Genomic DNA, 15,824 nt, shown 5'->3' with positions numbered 1-15,824 from the left:
CCAATCGGAAGGGGCGTGTGTGCGAGCGCAGGCGGGGAGGGGGTTCGCTCAGAACCCGGAGGCCCTGCTCGCAGGTCCCGGGGTCCCGGTGGTGGCCGGAGCGCTCGGTCCGCTTGCGGCCGGCGGGTGGACCCCTCCCGCCCTACGCGCGCGCCGGCCTCCCCTCCGTCTGCCCTCCTCTGCTTCCGCGCGGCGGCGGCGGTTCCTCCCCTTCCCCCAGCCCTGGCTCCGGGGGACCCCGCGATGCCGGTTCGCACCGAGTGTCCCCCGCCGGCCGGTGCCTCGGCCGCCTCCGCCGCCTCGCTCATCCCGCCACCGCCTATCAACACGCAGCAGCCCGGCGTGGCCACCAGCCTGCTCTACAGCGGCTCCAAGTTCCGCGGCCACCAGAAGAGCAAGGGGAACTCGTACGACGTGGAGGTAGTGCTGCAGGTAAGCCAGCGGCCCGGCCTCTCGAGACGTCCACGGACCGGGCCGCGCCGCCGCCCCCTCGGGCCCTCGGCCACGGACGGGCCTGCTGCCTGGGCCTGCCGGGGGCCCTCCGGCGCGCCCCAACCCTGCGGGCCCCAGCCGGGGACCGGCCGCCTCAGATCCGTCCCTGCTTCCCCGTGGCCTGTCGCCCCAGCAACAGTCCTTCTTCCAGTCCCCCTCGGACCCCGTCCGGGAAACTCTCCAGGGATTCCCTCTGACTCTGGACTCTTCCAGGCCCGAGACGTGCCTGCTGCCTCCCACGTTTTCCTCGGTCCCATGAAGCCCAGGCCCTGGGGCCCGCCTCCTCCTCCGGGGGCTTCCTCCTCGGCAGAGCTTCATCCGTCTCTTCCCTCCATCAGCCCCGGAACCTGAGGGCCCCCATCCCACCCCGATTCCTGCCCCATTAGCCTGGGCACTCACATCCTAAGTGGGCTCCTCACAGTCTGTTAGAAGCTGATCTCCTAGCCCCCCAACCCATAGTCTCTTCCTGGCTCAGACTCCTGACACTCCCTACTCCCCACCCTCTAGCCACTTCCAGTCCACTCCTTTTCTCTCCATCTGTCTGCCCAGACCTTCCCATCTCCCTGTTCTCCTTCCTGGCTCTAGGGGACCCTCTTACTGTATTTTTAACTTTGATCCACATGTCAGGGCTTCCTCCTTAGTCTCTCATACTCATGCTAGGAAATGTAACTCACCCACTTTTATTTCTCATATGGTATTTCCTCCTCCCATCTGACCTGGATTTCTGAGAACCTGCTGCCAGCTCCTAATGGCTTTGGAACTTTAGCTTTACCTGTCCCAGCTCCTTCCTGCACTTCACTCCTCTCACGCAGATGGGAGCACACTTGACATTTCCTCCTGGCCCATGGAGATCGGCTGTGGTTAATCCTCTTTCTGCTCTGCCTTCCTGGAAAACTGTTCCTCCTGTCTATCTGCCCAGGCCTGCAGCAGGACCCACTTCCTCCTCCCTTCGCCCCTTTGTCTTCAGTCTGATACCTCATCTCCTAAGCTGTGCCTAAAAGCCCCTCCAAGCACTGTCCCCTCAAAGGTCTTGCAGAAGCTTTGATGTTCTGTGTGAGGACAGAATGTAGGATGTAGATGTAGAATGTAGGTCCTGTGTGAGGACAGAATTTTTCTCCTGCCCTTTGCTCTTTACTGATTTTAAATCTCAAACAGCCTCTCTTCTCAGCCTCTCTTCTCCCACCTTTTGTCTCCACCAACTGCCGATCATTCACCTGCCTCTTTTTATCTTACTGCTTTGTTGGAGCAAATTGTTTACTTTACATCAAGAGAATTCCATCTCTGTTAATTGTGTCTCTGGTCTACAAACTGAAATTTCTAATATAAGCTATGATATTTATTGTAATTGAAAAGATGGGCATTACCTGGTGGTCTCATGGTTAGGATTTGGCGCTTTCACTACTGTGGCCCAGGTCCAGTCCTTACTCGGGGAACTGAGATCCTGCGAGCTGTGAGACAAGGCCAGGAAAAGAAAAGGGTCGTGGCTGAGTTATTTCAGCTCTCACCATTAGACGACCACTGTGGCAATCTCCCTTCTCTTCTGCTCCAAATGTGAGAATTGAGTAGGAAGATACAGACTCTTTTACATTTTGCAGCTCATCATAAAATTCTAGAAGTGAGATGCCTGGTGTGGGTCATGTTTGGGATGATCTTGAGTTGGGCCCCTTGTTGAGTTTGATGGTGTCTAATGGGGTTGGGGACCAGTGGCGGGGAAGCCTGGTATCACAGACAAGTCTTGGTTCCTGCGGCAGCTCCCCTCCCTGTCCTCAGCATGTTGTTTCTGAATTCCTGCTGGTGCCAATTCCCTTGTGAACCGGTGGGAGTAGGGGTTGGGTTGGTGCATGACTAGCAGGTCCCAGGGTGGCCAGAGCAACCTGGGCAGTGGCTGGAGGCCACTTGGAGTTGGCCATCTCCTGGCGGGGGCGGTGGTCACACCCAGGAATGCCACCCTGCACCTGGATGGGTGAGTGTCTTACTGTCACAGAGACAGTCTGGCCTGTGAGTTGCCCAATCAGCTGGTTTTTCAGCCACAACTGGGTTCTTGGGCTCTGTTGTCTTAGAAACTTCTGACTTCTGTAACTCCACCTCTTTCCTGCTTTCTTTGTTTTTCATAGGCGCTTTATTGAGGTATGATTCACCTGTCACACAAGTCACACATGTAAGGTATACAATTCAGTAGTTTTTAGTGTGGTCCCAAAGCTGTGTAACTGCCATTGCAGTCTAATTTTAGAACATCTTCATTATCCCCAGAAAGAATCCTTAGCTGCCACACCCCTCCAACACTATTCAGTTACTAAGTCATATTCGACTCTCTGTGAGCTCATGGACTGCAGCACGCCAGGCTCCTCTGTCTTTCACTAACTTCCGGAGGTTGCTCAAACTCATGTCCATTGAGTCAGTGATGTTATCTAACCATCTCATCCTCTGCCGCCCCTTTCTTCTCCTGCCCTCAATCTTTCGCAGCATCAGGGTCTTTTCCAGTGAGTCGGCTCTTCGCATCAGGTGGCCAAAGTACTGGAGCTTCAGCTTTAGCATCTGTCCTTCCAATGAAGAGTCAGGGTTGATTTCCTTTAGGATTGACTGATTTGATCTCCATGCAGTCCAAGGACTCCACCCCTAGGCAACCCCTAATTTTTCTTCCCCTAAGATTTGCTTATTGTGGGCTTTTCACACAAAGGGAATCATACAGTAATTTTCTGTGTCCAGCTTGTCGCACGGAGCACCGTGTATTGAGGTTCGTCCACATCACAGCAGGAGCCAGTGCTCCCTCCCTCTGTGCTGTTGTGTCATCGTCCCCTAGTGGCTCTGCAGCATTCTGTTCCTTTGTTGATGCATAGATGGCTGTTTGTGGGTGTTTGCACTCTGGGGCTGTCATGAACACACCACTGTGCACATACACGCGCGAGTTGTTATGTGTACATTGTCCGCGTTTCTCCTGGGTGTCTCCCTACCAGTGGAATACTGGGTTGTGTGGTGACTGTTTAACATTTGGGGAGCTGCCAGGCTGATTTCCAAAGTGGCTGCACCATTTTCCATCTCCACCAGCAGTGTCAGAGGCTCCAGTTTCTCCACGTCCCTGTCACACTTGTCACGGCCCCTCTTTGATTATAGCCATCCCAGTGGGGGTGAGGTGGCATCTCTTGTGGTTCTGATTGAATTTCTCTGATGACTAACGATGGGCCTCTCTTCATGTGCTTCTGGAGTGGTTTCTTTTCCCCTAAAATTGCAATTTCAAGAGTTCCTCAAATCTTTGTAAGGTTCTGACCTGGTGGTGGTGTTTTTTTTTTTAAATTTTACTCTGACTACTCTCTTTCTCTTCTGCCATCCAGGAAGCCAAGAGTGAAGTGAGGGCCAGGTCACTGTAGGAGGAATATTAGGGAGAGCAGCGGTTAGACACAGCTGTGCTTCGAGCACCTTCTTGCTGAGCCTTCGCCTTCGCCTTGTTCTCTCTCACTGAGATGCTGGCTGGTTGCTGGGTCGACACTCCCTTGGTTCAAAAAGATCAATTTGAGCAGAGAGGGAGAGACACATGGTTGGATGGAGGCCAAACTGAAATTCTGATTCTCAAGCATGTGATAATTCATCCAAAATGTTAGCCAATTTAGTTGAGTTTTTAATCTTATTAGCGAGTATCCTTGCCACCTGATACCCTTTCTGGCAGCTGTGAAACCCAAATTGTATTGAATTTGGTGAGAATCACACCCTTGAAACAAGGCTTCAGGTTCAAGCCGTGGGTCCTTGAACACAGCTCCCTTGCTGACCCCTGTAAGTTCAGGTTGGCTGCTCCATTTTGTCAGATGCCCACGTCAGCAGGTGAGGATGTTTGCAGAGCTGCGGTGGTTTTCAGGTGCGGACCTTTATCCACTGCAGCAGACGATGGGACCGCTCCAGCTTTGTGAAGCCGCGTGCTTCATGCTGGCCAAGCTCACTGCAGCTTTGAAGCACCACTTTGGTGTTTGACTGAAAGTGCATTGGAAGGTATAGGGTCCTCAGATCTGAGAATTGCAACAAACGTTTCTAGTTTTTTTTCTTTTTTTAATATGTATCTATTTATGTGGCTACACCTGGTCTTCCTTGCTGGCATGCAGATATTTAGTTGCAGCATGTGGGATCTAGTTCCCTGATCAGGGATTGAACCTGGGCTCCCTGCATGTGGAGCGTGGAGCCTTGGTTGCTGGACCACCAGGGGAGTCCCCCTAGTTTCTTAACACGAGGCCTCACTCAGCATTAAACACTCAGCTTGCTGCTGGACCGGGGAGACCCAGCTGTACCAGCTTCCAGGCTCCCTTCTCCCCGGCCTCCAAGGGGCCTCTGCATGCTGGACATGCTTCCGCTGTCCCCGATGGACCCTGCGTTTATGACACGGCTGTGTTGTCCTGTCTTTTCAGCACGTGGACACGGGGAACTCCTACCTTTGCGGGTATCTGAAGATCAAAGGCCTTACTGAGGTAAGTGCTCTTCCCGCAGGCGGGGGCCTGGTGGGGACAGCACGTTGGGACCCCAGGTGTGAAGGGCCAGCGAGCTCGACTCTGCAAGCCTGACTCAGGAGCCCCATACCTTGAGTGCAGTTATTGTCAGGGAGCGGGAGCAGGCAGTGTGGACGTGTGCATTCACAGACGTTAAAGTTTATCAGCAGATCACCATGTGACCAACACTACTGATTTTACTTTGATCCTTTTTGAGGAAAACAAAAATATAATCAGAGCATCGCTGCCACCATCATGGTCAGTTTCACTTTCTGGAATGAGCAGCACCCCTCCAAGACCGTGGCCCTGGAGGTTCCTCCTGCAGAAGGAGCTGTTCCCTCCCTCAAGGCCAGCTTTTCAACCTTCAGAACTCAGGAATGTCACAGGCGAGAGAGAGCACCCTCTGTGTTCCCACTGGCGAGCAGGAGGGAGGCCTGGCCACGCTGCTCAGAGTAGTGAGGGTCTGGCAGACACCCTCGCCTCCTCCTGCCCACAGCCTTCACCTGTTTGTGTCAGCTGGCTTACCTGTGAGGAGGTGAGGGCTCCAGGTGCCCGCTTCAGGTCCCAAGGGGACGCGGCGTCAGTGAGCGGGCAGCTCGGAACTGCTGAGCCCCAGGCTGGGCCCCCACAGTCGGGAAGCACTGCTTTTCGTCTCCCTGTCCCCCTGGTTCTCCCGCTTTTCTATCAGATGGCTGAGAGACTCCTGAGAATTCGATTGTTGAGACAGATCTCTGGAAACATATCAGGTCAAGTCGGGGCAGCAAGTGACAGCATGAGGAAGGATTCTCACCTGGGTCTGTGCTGGAGAAGACCCAGCAACAGAACACTCTCAACTCGGAGGCGGCCACACGTGTGTGTTGAGTGCAGAGCAAAAATGTTGAACTTCGTTAGGAAACCAGCAGAGTCTGTAGTGTGGAATGGAGACCTGATTCCAAATGGTCACAGCGAGCTGCACACAGATGGTGGGCAGGACTAAAAACCCACAGACGGAAAGGCTGTGGATGGCCCTGTGGGGGCAGGTGGCCCGAATGCAGGGTAGCGCCCCAGGCCACCCAACAGCCTCGTTCCCAAGGTGGGGGGGTGTCGCTGCCAGCTCTTCCCACTCGGAGCCACCTTCATCAGAGGGGGCTGTGCTTCCTGAGGGTCTGTCATCCTGCCCGAGTCTTCCAAGTCTTTGAATTCACCTTGTTTTAAACTCTTTTTAACTGAAATATAGTTCCCGTAGCACAGAGTTCACCCATTTAAGATGTACAACCTGAGACTTCCCTAGGAGTCAGTGGTTAGGACACCATGCTTCCACTCCTGGGGCTTGGATTCCATCCCTGATCAGGGAACTGAGATCCCACGTGCCGCACGGTGTGGCAAAACTTTTGTTTGCTTTTCCATTTATAGTTCTGGAAATAGCAGATATCTGACTTATTTTAACATGACTAATCAGCCATGGTCTTTCTCATGTGTATGGAAATAGGAAAACTAACTATATGATTGGAGATGACTGGCCTCCTACCTGCCTTGAGTCACAAACACACAGTTTGGGAAGTTTGGTTTGCCTTGTGGAAACTGAATCCCAGAATTGTGAAGAATGGGTGTCAAGTGATACTCTTTGCAGTCCTAGCCAGCCACCCGTAGGGAGAGGGGCATCTTTGGGGAGCCCAACATAGGTGGCTGGGAGCCCAGCGGGAGGGTGTCAGCCCCACCACACACTCCCCGGACAATGCTGGGCACTCTGAGGCTGTGCTGGGTTTACTTGGAACACAGGTGGTCATGCCACCAGACCCAGAGACTGCCTTACTGGTCAATCAGACGTTGATCTTCCAGAAGGTGGGTCTTCACGGAAAGCTGGACTCACCTCCAGGCAGGTGGGCCTGGAGCCAGCGAGGGGAGGACGGCCCAGCGCAGTGGGCCCGCACCTGGGGATGCTAGCCATGCCCGCCCTCCCTTTGTGACCCCCTCCCCCTGGCTGTAGTCAGAGCTTGAATGTCCTTGCTTGCCCTGTGAGGGGTTTTATCTTTGGGATTCCTTCTGTTCCTTCATTCATTCATTAGATACTTATTTTATTTAATTCTCAGAGTTTGTGGGTACCTAGTGGTCACCCTGATAGACTGCCTGGAACATTTTAGAGAGAGGTCGGTGTAGAATCACCTGTTAGGAAAACTCGTGACTTGAACATAAGCTTGTTCTTTGTTATTATACTTGATCATTCATCCTTCTCTCTCTTTATGGACATCTTGATAAAATACGAAGATTCAAAACTCAGGAAGTCAGTATACTGTATAGCCGTTAATTTAACGTCTCAAGTCAGCTGCCAGCTTACAAAGCATTTTTTCCCTTAGCAGGTCTTTCTCAAATGGATTGCTATAATTTGGTTTATACCTTTAAAAATCAGGTTTCCACTTAGGCAGTTTTGGTCTCTATAATTTTTCTGCTCTGTCTGTGTCAGTATGTGTTTGAGGAACGCGGCGCCACCGTTGGGGCGAAGGTTTCAGTTTTAGGGGGATGGCAGATCTGCAGTGTTTCAAGTTCACTGCTACAAGAGCAGGCTGCCTTGGCGTGTGCAGAAAAGTGGTCATGGCCTTCCTGGAAGCCCCAGGCCAGCGAGGCCGCAGTACCCTGTGGGGGCACCGAGCCACCTGGCAGGCAAGCCGGGAGAAGTGGCATTTAAACCGGTAGAAATGTTTAATGCTGAGCGAGAGGGGCTGACGTGGGGTTTGAGGAAGAGAGCAGGTCCTCCGTGGTCTCAGGACCTCAGGATGGTGATCTGTGCTCTGCTGGGTGGGGGTCATCACAGCACCCCCAGGAATGACCCAGGCTGGCAGGCAGCGCTGAGGGGCTGCCTGGTGACACTGAGGGGTTGCCTGGTGGGTGGGTTTTTACAAATGCAGAGAAATGGTAAACTTTTTACAGTGGTTACTTGTTCTTCAATTAACTTTTCCCAAATCTTTTGTGCCTTTGTATGAGCAGAGGGACAAACAGCAGGGTTGTTGGGAGTATTAACATTTCAGGCACCCAGTCAGGATGACCACTCGTTTGCTTTTCTGGTGGTTATGGTTTCCCGGGGCAGACGTGGTCATCAGTGTTTCCCGTCATGTAAGTTGTCTTAGCTCACATGATAGAATTAATTACACGAGTGCCTCTCACGTCGGGGTTATTCTACAGCCCCTTCCCTGCCCCTCGAACCTAAAGAGCTGGCACACCAGGGATAGACTGAGCCAGTCTGAGAAGCGATGACCAGGCTGAGGCATGAAGACGGGGCTGTGATTTTGTAGTCTCTCTGGGTGTTTTCCTTAGAAAGTAAAACCTATCAAGTTACCATCTGCTCTGTATGCTAGAATATTCAGAAGTAACTTGTCCAAGTTCTTTTCTGAGCCATCAACACATCACAAGCACGCCAAAGAAGGGTCCTCTGCTTCTGGCAGAGTCCCCAGAATCCAGGAGACATCCCACCCCCACCCTGGGCCCCTCAAGTCAGGCTCCCTCCTCGGCCGTGGGTGTTGCTGCACCTGCCTCTGGTCTGGGTGGTTGCCCAGCAGTGTGGTCCTCTTTTCAAAGTTCTGGGGAGAAATTAAAGTGAACTTGGTTTGTTGTTTTGTGTAAAGTTAGAACTCCTGTTGGACATCTTGTTTGATATTTGTGTTTTTGCCACAGGAGTACCCGACCCTCACGACTTTCTTTGAAGGAGAGATAATCAGCAGGAAGCACCCTTTCTTAACCCGCAAGTGGGACGCTGACGAGGACGTGGACCGGAAGCACTGGGTGAGTGCCTCGGCCCCGCCCCCAGGCCTGCGTTCCCACCCAGCCCTCATCCTTTGCTCTGCTTTTGGCTTTCAGGGCAAGTTTCTGGCTTTTTATCAGTATGCAAAATCATTTAACTCAGACGACTTTGATTACGAAGAGCTGAAGAGTGGGGACTATGTCTTCATGAGGTGGAAGGTAAGGGGGCCCGGCCTCACCCTCTCTGCTCTGTGACCCCTCCCCGTGCTCTGTGACCCTTCTCCCTCTGGCTTCATCTTCCACCCTGCAGGCTGGGTCATCCTGAGGGTCCCATGGACTTGGGAGACTCCTCTTCTTAGCCCCTAAGTGAAGTGACCTCCCCGGCCACCCTCTCGCCCAGGCTGTGGGCCATCACAGTGCCCCTGGTCCCTCCAGCTCAGGGAATGGGGGTGGGTTTCCCTTCTAGCTCCTGAAGAGTCTGTCGGGTGGGCTCCCTCTGGTACTTCCTGAGCTAGAGCCACGGGTACCAAGCTCAGGAGGTGAGTTAGTGCCAACCCCAGGCCCCCAGCCTGTGGGAAAAAGCTGTTTTATTTTGAAATCTCACCAGTGTTTCTACAGACCGAAGCCTGGAGCATCCTCCTTCCCAGGCTCTGTGCTGAGAACCGGGGCCGGGGCTCGGCCCAGACCTGAGTCCCAACCCACAGCCTGCTCCCAGCTCTGACCCTAGCAACCTTGAGATGTGGGTCCGTGCTTGGTCTAGAACACACAGGTGGCACATGGTTCATGGTCACGCAGTGAGGCTGAGAGCCAGCTGCAAGGGGCAGGGAGGCCTGGGGGCCGGAGCCGTGACACTGACCCTCTGTGCGCATGCAGGAGCAGTTCCTAGTCCCGGACCACACGATCAAGGACATCAGTGGTGCTTCCTTTGCCGGCTTCTACTACATCTGCTTCCAGAAGTCAGCGGCCTCCATAGAGGGCTACTACTACCACAGGAGCTCAGAGTGGTAAGGACTGAGAGCTTGGCCACAGTTCCCAAAGTGCTCACACGGGGGCTTGTTTGCCTCCCCAGAGTGGTGTAAATGGGTGCAAAGGTGAAGTTCTGGGTACAGGGATTCACTGCTGAATGCTTTCAAGCAGCCCTATTTTCAGCTACGTTTATCTCAGGCTTGTGGGTCCTGTCTTCATTCCTCCCAGACTCGGTAGTTAGAGTGTGAGATCCCATGTGAACTCTGCTGTCAGTAGCCTTTCTGATTTTGTGCTCACCTTCCTGCTAGAAGTCTGTTGGTAGCCAGGGCCCGTGGGCCTTATGGGCCTGCCTTCTGCCAAGGTGACAGCCACGTGCTCCTGGGTGTGGCCTTTGCCGCAGTTCTGGGGCCTCTCATGACTTTTTGAGCTTCTGTAGGTGCCCTGTCCACCTGAAGGGTGGCTGTGCCCTCAAACACCTGATTTCTTCTGCATGTTGAAGCTCTTTATTTCCTGTTAAGTCTTGCATGCTTTAGAGGTTCATGAAGGACGCTGCCCAGGGCTGACCAGCAGTGGCCAAGGGCCCAGGGGTTCCGTGCTACCCTGGCTTCTCTGAGAACAGACATTGTTGGGATTTCAACACCTGTTCAGTTTTCAAATGAGTGTTTAAAACTTTTGGTCTTCTTTTAAAATCACCAGCTTTATTGAGAAGCAGCTCACGTGCCATCTGATCCTCTCATTGAAAGTGTAGAGTCCAGGGGGCCTTCGTGTCAGCACGGTTTTGTCACCCGATTTCAGAATGTTTCCACTGGCAGAGAGGAAACCCTGTCCACCTAGGAGCCGTCACCCAGCTCCCCGCCCCCACCAGCTGCAGGCACCACTAATCCGCTCTGAGTATAGGTTTGCCTGTTCTGGGCACTTCACGAATGTGGGCCCGTGCACTGTTTGCCCTCTGGGTCTTGTCATTGTGTTTTGAAGACCCCATATTGCATGTTGAGTGCGTGTCAGTCCTTCGTCTTTATTGCTGAGCAATTTCCTGTCGTGGATGGGGGCCACATTATCTTCATCTGTTCATCAGTGGATGGATGGATCTGTGGCTCATCACCACCTTCTGGCTGCTGTGGACGTGGGTGTGCCCAAGCCTGTCTGGGTCCTGCTTTCAGTTCCTCAGGGCACGCGGCTGGGGCAGGTTGCTGGGTCATGGGTGAGTCTGCGGTCACTTCTTAGGGAACCGTTTCCCATGGCCGTTGTAGCTTCCCACTCCCGCCAGGGATGCACACGGTTCTGCTTCTCTTGCGTCTCCACATGCCCCCAGCACTCAGATGTCTTCATGATGCCGGCCGGCCCACCGGGAGGGGAGGGCTCTGCTCTGACGGCTAACATGACGGCCTTCCTTGAGGTGTTTGGGGGAGAGATGAGCCACTTTTCCTGTGCTGCACCTCACTCCTCTGTGGACAAGTGAGGGAGCTGACACCCACACCAGCCATGCAGGGTGTCCCCAAGTGGGAGCTGTCCCTGCCTGTTTCTCCATCCCCTGTTTGACTCCTGAGAGCATCCATCACGGGGTCATACTCCCCGCAGAGCCCCTGATGCTCTGGAGTCTCACAGCCATGTCCAGGGAGGAGGAAGATGGAGTCGCTGAGGTAGGGGGTGTGGCTGTGATGTCATCATTCCAAGCCCTCCAGATTCTGGGCAGATCAGCACGTGCCCGGGTCCCCTGGGAGCTCTGAGGGGCGCACGACTTCAGAGGGAAGCAGGGTGGTGGTGCAGGCAGAGGACCTGGTCTGCATCCTCCCCCAGAGGGCCAGCCTCTCCTTGCCTAACAGGCTGTCGCTGGTTCACTTCCCCTGAGGAAGCTGAGATAAGCTTGCATTTCATCTGGGCATGGGGTCTCCTGGCACCCGCGGAGTAGGTTCCACACCCTGTGTGGTTTTCGGGGTGCTCTAACACCTCTGCCTCTCCTCCCACAGGTATCAGTCGCTAAATCTCACTCACGTTCCAGAACACAGCGCCCCCATCTACGAATTCCGGTGACAGCGGCTCGGAACAGTAACCAAACAAACTGAACTTGGCAAAAAAGAACTTTGCCAGGAAAACCGTGTACCTGCCAGAACCGGGAGAACGTGTGTTCCTGTTTCTTCACGAGCAGACTTGCATCGAAAGCATGAATGTCAGCCCGCAGCATCCGAGGAGTGGCCAGCCCGCAGGGCAGGTGGAGGGCGACCTCGGCTCCTCCTCCCTCCCTCTGAGGTTTGGTCGTGAGCTGTTTTTAGGCTGCCGTCAATGCACTTTTCCTTCCTGCACAGCTAACTTCTGTATCCCTGAGATGCACAGCCCTTGCTCCACCCCTGCCTCCAGCTGCATAGGTCAGCCCCAGCCCACTCTGGGCCACGGTGCTCAGTGGTCCCCACCTAGGGCCCCCGCCCCCGGCTGCTTAGTCTGGTAAGTCAAGAGAAGGCAGAGCCCAGCTCCCACGTGCCCCTGGAGTTCGTGCGGGGCGCAGGCCAAGTGCTCAGCGAGGGCAATCGAGCCAAGCTAGCCTGTGGCCAGTGGGTCCCTTGGGCCTGCCGTTGGGACCACAGGGTTTGAGGCTTCCAGGTCCCTGGCAGGAACAGACTCCAGTCCTGCCCACTCAGCACGTTTGCTCCAAACTTTTGAACTTGAGGGCAATACTAAACTTTAAAAAAAGAAAAGTTTTTTTATTACAAAATTATTTTTATGGTTCCTTTAGCAAGGACCCTATGGCAAATGCACAATTATTCAGAATTACATTTTATCGTTTTCACATTGAAAACAGCAAATGTTGACTTAGTAATTTTTATATCTATATGTAAATGTATATTTAATCAGCCAGCAGTTTGAAACTGGTCACCTGGTGAGACGTTCTGCAGCATTGCATCCATTCTAGTGCTAAACGTGAGGACCATTCTGGGGGGCCAGTTTAGCACTTGTTCCTCCTCCTTTCGCTACTCAGAACAGCAGCACTTCCCAGCGACCTCTCCCATCAGGCAGAAGGGGCCGCTGCAGCCCTCGACCCGCAGCTCAGCGGTGTCGGGGCATAGGAGGGGCTGAGCTTGAACACGCTCAAGTAACCCGAGGCTCATGTGCCAAAGTGTGTGTGTGTGTGTGCACACAGGCGTGCGCGGCTGTTTTGTTTTGTTTAAACGTTTAGAGAGCTTCATGTGGCATCCGCTACAGCCCCCATATGCGGCAAGGCCTGGGTGGGTTTGGTGACTTCTGGTGATTTATAGACTCATTCGAAACCCGGGAGGGAAAGCTTTAACTGAGAGGTGGTGTTGCCATAACCCACAGGAGCGGAACTGGCGCGAGGGACAGGTCCAGGGCGGAGGGAGAAGACACAAAGCCCTCCGGTCTATGTGAGCGGTGAGGCGGGTCTCTTAGTCTCAGAATCCTTTATTGAAGTACGTGCTGTATGTTGCTGAGATTGCATGTCAGGAGAAGCCTTAAGGAGAAGTGCTGGGAAGGTGGCTGCAGCAGAAGGATGGCTCACGTCCGTCTCAAGAGATGAGTCAGAAACATCCTCTTGATTTTAGAGCCGGCTGGCAGCACAGGAGCCGGGTGGCACAGGCTCCCTTTCCCTGCCCTCAAGTTCTCAGTGAGTAACCAGCGCCTGCATTTTGCCGGCTCCTTGAAGGGTTCAGGTACCCCTGGGGGTGAGGCGCCCCGCCCCCCGCCGCCTCCCAGAGCTGGTCGGAGCCCATGTGTGTGGCTGTGAGTGGGCAGCCAGTGGGCTGGACAGGGTGTCGGCATGTTGCTGCTTGGCAGCCCAGGTGGGCAGGGCTCTGCTGTGGGCTGACTTCCTTGCTGAGCCAGGGGTCAAATGCAGTGGTGTTTGGGGATGAAGATGTGGTACGTTTGCCAGCTCTTTGGGACACACCTGTGATGAAGGTTGGTTCTCGTAAAATCCCAACTCCCAGGGGTGCAGAAGCAGGGGTTTCCATATCCCCGAGGAACCCCCAGACCCTCCACCCTGACTTAGGTCCTGGGGGAGCTTGGACCGTCAACCCCAGCTGTGGTCACTCCAGAACCTCCTCAGTAATCCACGCACCTCTGGTTCTACGTGCAATGCTTTTGGTGGACACTCTTGTTCATCACTGAGAAACCAGGGCAGATGCAGGCTCCCCACCACCTCCCGTCCCCACTCAGGACCCAGCTCCTGCTCCTCTGCTCCGCTCTGCACGCCCAGCCCCCCTCTGCCCGGAGCCCCCCCTCCCACCCATCGCCCTCTCCAGCTCCACATGTCTCACATGTGGACGGACGGACTGCGTGGTGCCGCCCGCGCAGCGCTGGTTCCATGGGTGACGTGCACAGCAGACTCCAGGGGGCAGAGGGGCTTTTCAATGTCTTTTGCTTTCAGAAACAGGGAATTTATATTCTAAGGCCTTGAAATGATATTGTTTTTCCTCATAAAATAGTCAGATAAGCTAATTTTTAAAAAAGAAATGCCATTGAGTATGTGCATTGTGGTTTAAAATTACTAACGAGTTCTGGGAAAGAAAAGTAATATTTGATTTTGGATCTTACATGTTTTTAAAAATTAGATTTGAATGGGCAGAAGGATGAGTATTTTGTTTCTTTGGGGAGGATATGTGGAAAGGGTGTGAGAGTTTGGGATGGGAGAAGTATTTTGCAGAGCTATCAATATCCAAATAATTTTTAAAAAGTAATAAAGGTATTTAAGCTTCAAGTCTGCCCTATTTCTAAATCAAGACAGTTCTGGTGGATTTTCAACCTTCCAGTTCAGGCAAGTGCAGGTTCCATCTCTGGTCAAGAACCAAGATCCCACACGCCTCGGAACAACTAAGCCTAGGTGCCACAACTGAGCCACCACAAGGAGACTGGGTGCTGAAGCTGACTCAACACAGCCAAAAATAAAACAAAATTTTAAAAATAAAAATGGTCCACATCAAAAAATCCTTTAAAAATTGACCATTTTAGCCAATTTGAAGTGTACAATTCAGTGATGTTAAGCACATTCATAGTGTACAAGCTTCACCACTGTCATCTCCAGAACCTTCCCTGCTTCCCATAGTAGAGCTCAGTCCCCTTTAAACACCAGCTCCTCACCCCCAGGCACTGACACCCACCACTCTACTTTCTGTCTCTGTGGATCTGACCACTCCAGGGACTTTGTGTAAGTGGAATTACCAGTATTTGTCCTTTTGTGACTGCCCTGTTTCACTTAACGTGTCTGAGAACTTCCTTTTTAAGGCTGAAGAACAGACCACTGTATAGACCACTTTCCTTTATCTGTTCATCCATCAGCGAACACTTGCATTCCTCCCACTTGAAGGGCATTGCAAATAATGAACATGGGTGTACAAATTCCTCTTCAAGTCTCTGCTTTCACTTTTGGATATATACTCAGAAGTGGAATTGCTAGATCAGATGGTAGGTCTATTTTTAACTTTTGAGGAACCTCCATACTGTTTTCCATAGTTGGCTGCACCATTTTACATTCCTACATTCCAACAGTGCTGGAGAAGGAAATGGCAACCTGCTCTGGTACTCCTGCCTGGAGAATCCCATGCACAGAAGAGCCTGGTGTGCTACAATCCATGGGGTTGCAAAGAGTCGGACATGACTGAGTGACTAACACACACCAACAGTGCACAAGAGTTCCAATTTCTCCATGTTCTCACCAGCACTTGTTACATGTACATACATTACACATACATACATGACACACATCCTAACGGATGTGCGGTGTTATCTCACTGGTTTTGACTTGCATTTCCCTAATGGCTAGTGGTGTGGAGCACCTTTTAACATGTTGTTGGCCATATTGTCTTCTTTGGAGAAATGTCTACTCAAGTCTTTTCTGCGTTTTAAAAATCAGGTTGTTGTGTTGCTGTTGGTCAGTGACTTCTTTATATATTCTGGATATTAACCCCTTATCAGGTACCCACCTGGCAGATATTTTCCCCCACTTCTTGGGTTTACCTTTCACTCTGTTGATATGGTATCCTTTGATGCACAAGTTGAATATTTTCAGAGATCCAGCAGCAGCCTGTCTAGAAGTTTGTCAACTCTCAAAGATTACTCAGGTGAGGGACTTCGCTGGTGGTTCAGTGGTTAAGAACTCACTGCAATGCAGAGGATGCAGGTTTGATCCCTGGTTGGGGAACTAAGATCCCACATGCTGCAAAGCAACTAAGTCCAAAGATTCCT

The 15,824-nt window shown here is 52.7% G+C and overlaps 1 protein-coding gene across 1 annotated transcript; it reads left to right on the top strand.

Moving 5' to 3' along the window:
• Positions 1-17: 17 nt before the first annotated feature.
• GID4 (GID complex subunit 4 homolog) lies at positions 18-14,340 on the top strand. The gene is made up of 6 exons (XM_070389623.1): positions 18-432; positions 4,881-4,940; positions 8,604-8,711; positions 8,787-8,888; positions 9,543-9,673; positions 11,603-14,340. Exons 1-6 carry the CDS (start codon positions 244-246, stop codon positions 11,664-11,666), a joined length of 654 nt encoding a protein of 217 aa, XP_070245724.1. The 5' UTR covers positions 18-243; the 3' UTR covers positions 11,667-14,340.
• Positions 14,341-15,824: the final 1,484 nt, after the last annotated feature.

Source organism: Bos mutus, chromosome 19, assembly GCF_027580195.1.
Source record: "Bos mutus isolate GX-2022 chromosome 19, NWIPB_WYAK_1.1, whole genome shotgun sequence".
In the NCBI taxonomy this organism is placed as follows: domain Eukaryota; kingdom Metazoa; phylum Chordata; class Mammalia; order Artiodactyla; family Bovidae; genus Bos; species Bos mutus.
The sequence above is the reverse complement of the archived record's forward strand: the minus strand, read 5'-3'. Positions and strand labels throughout refer to the sequence as shown.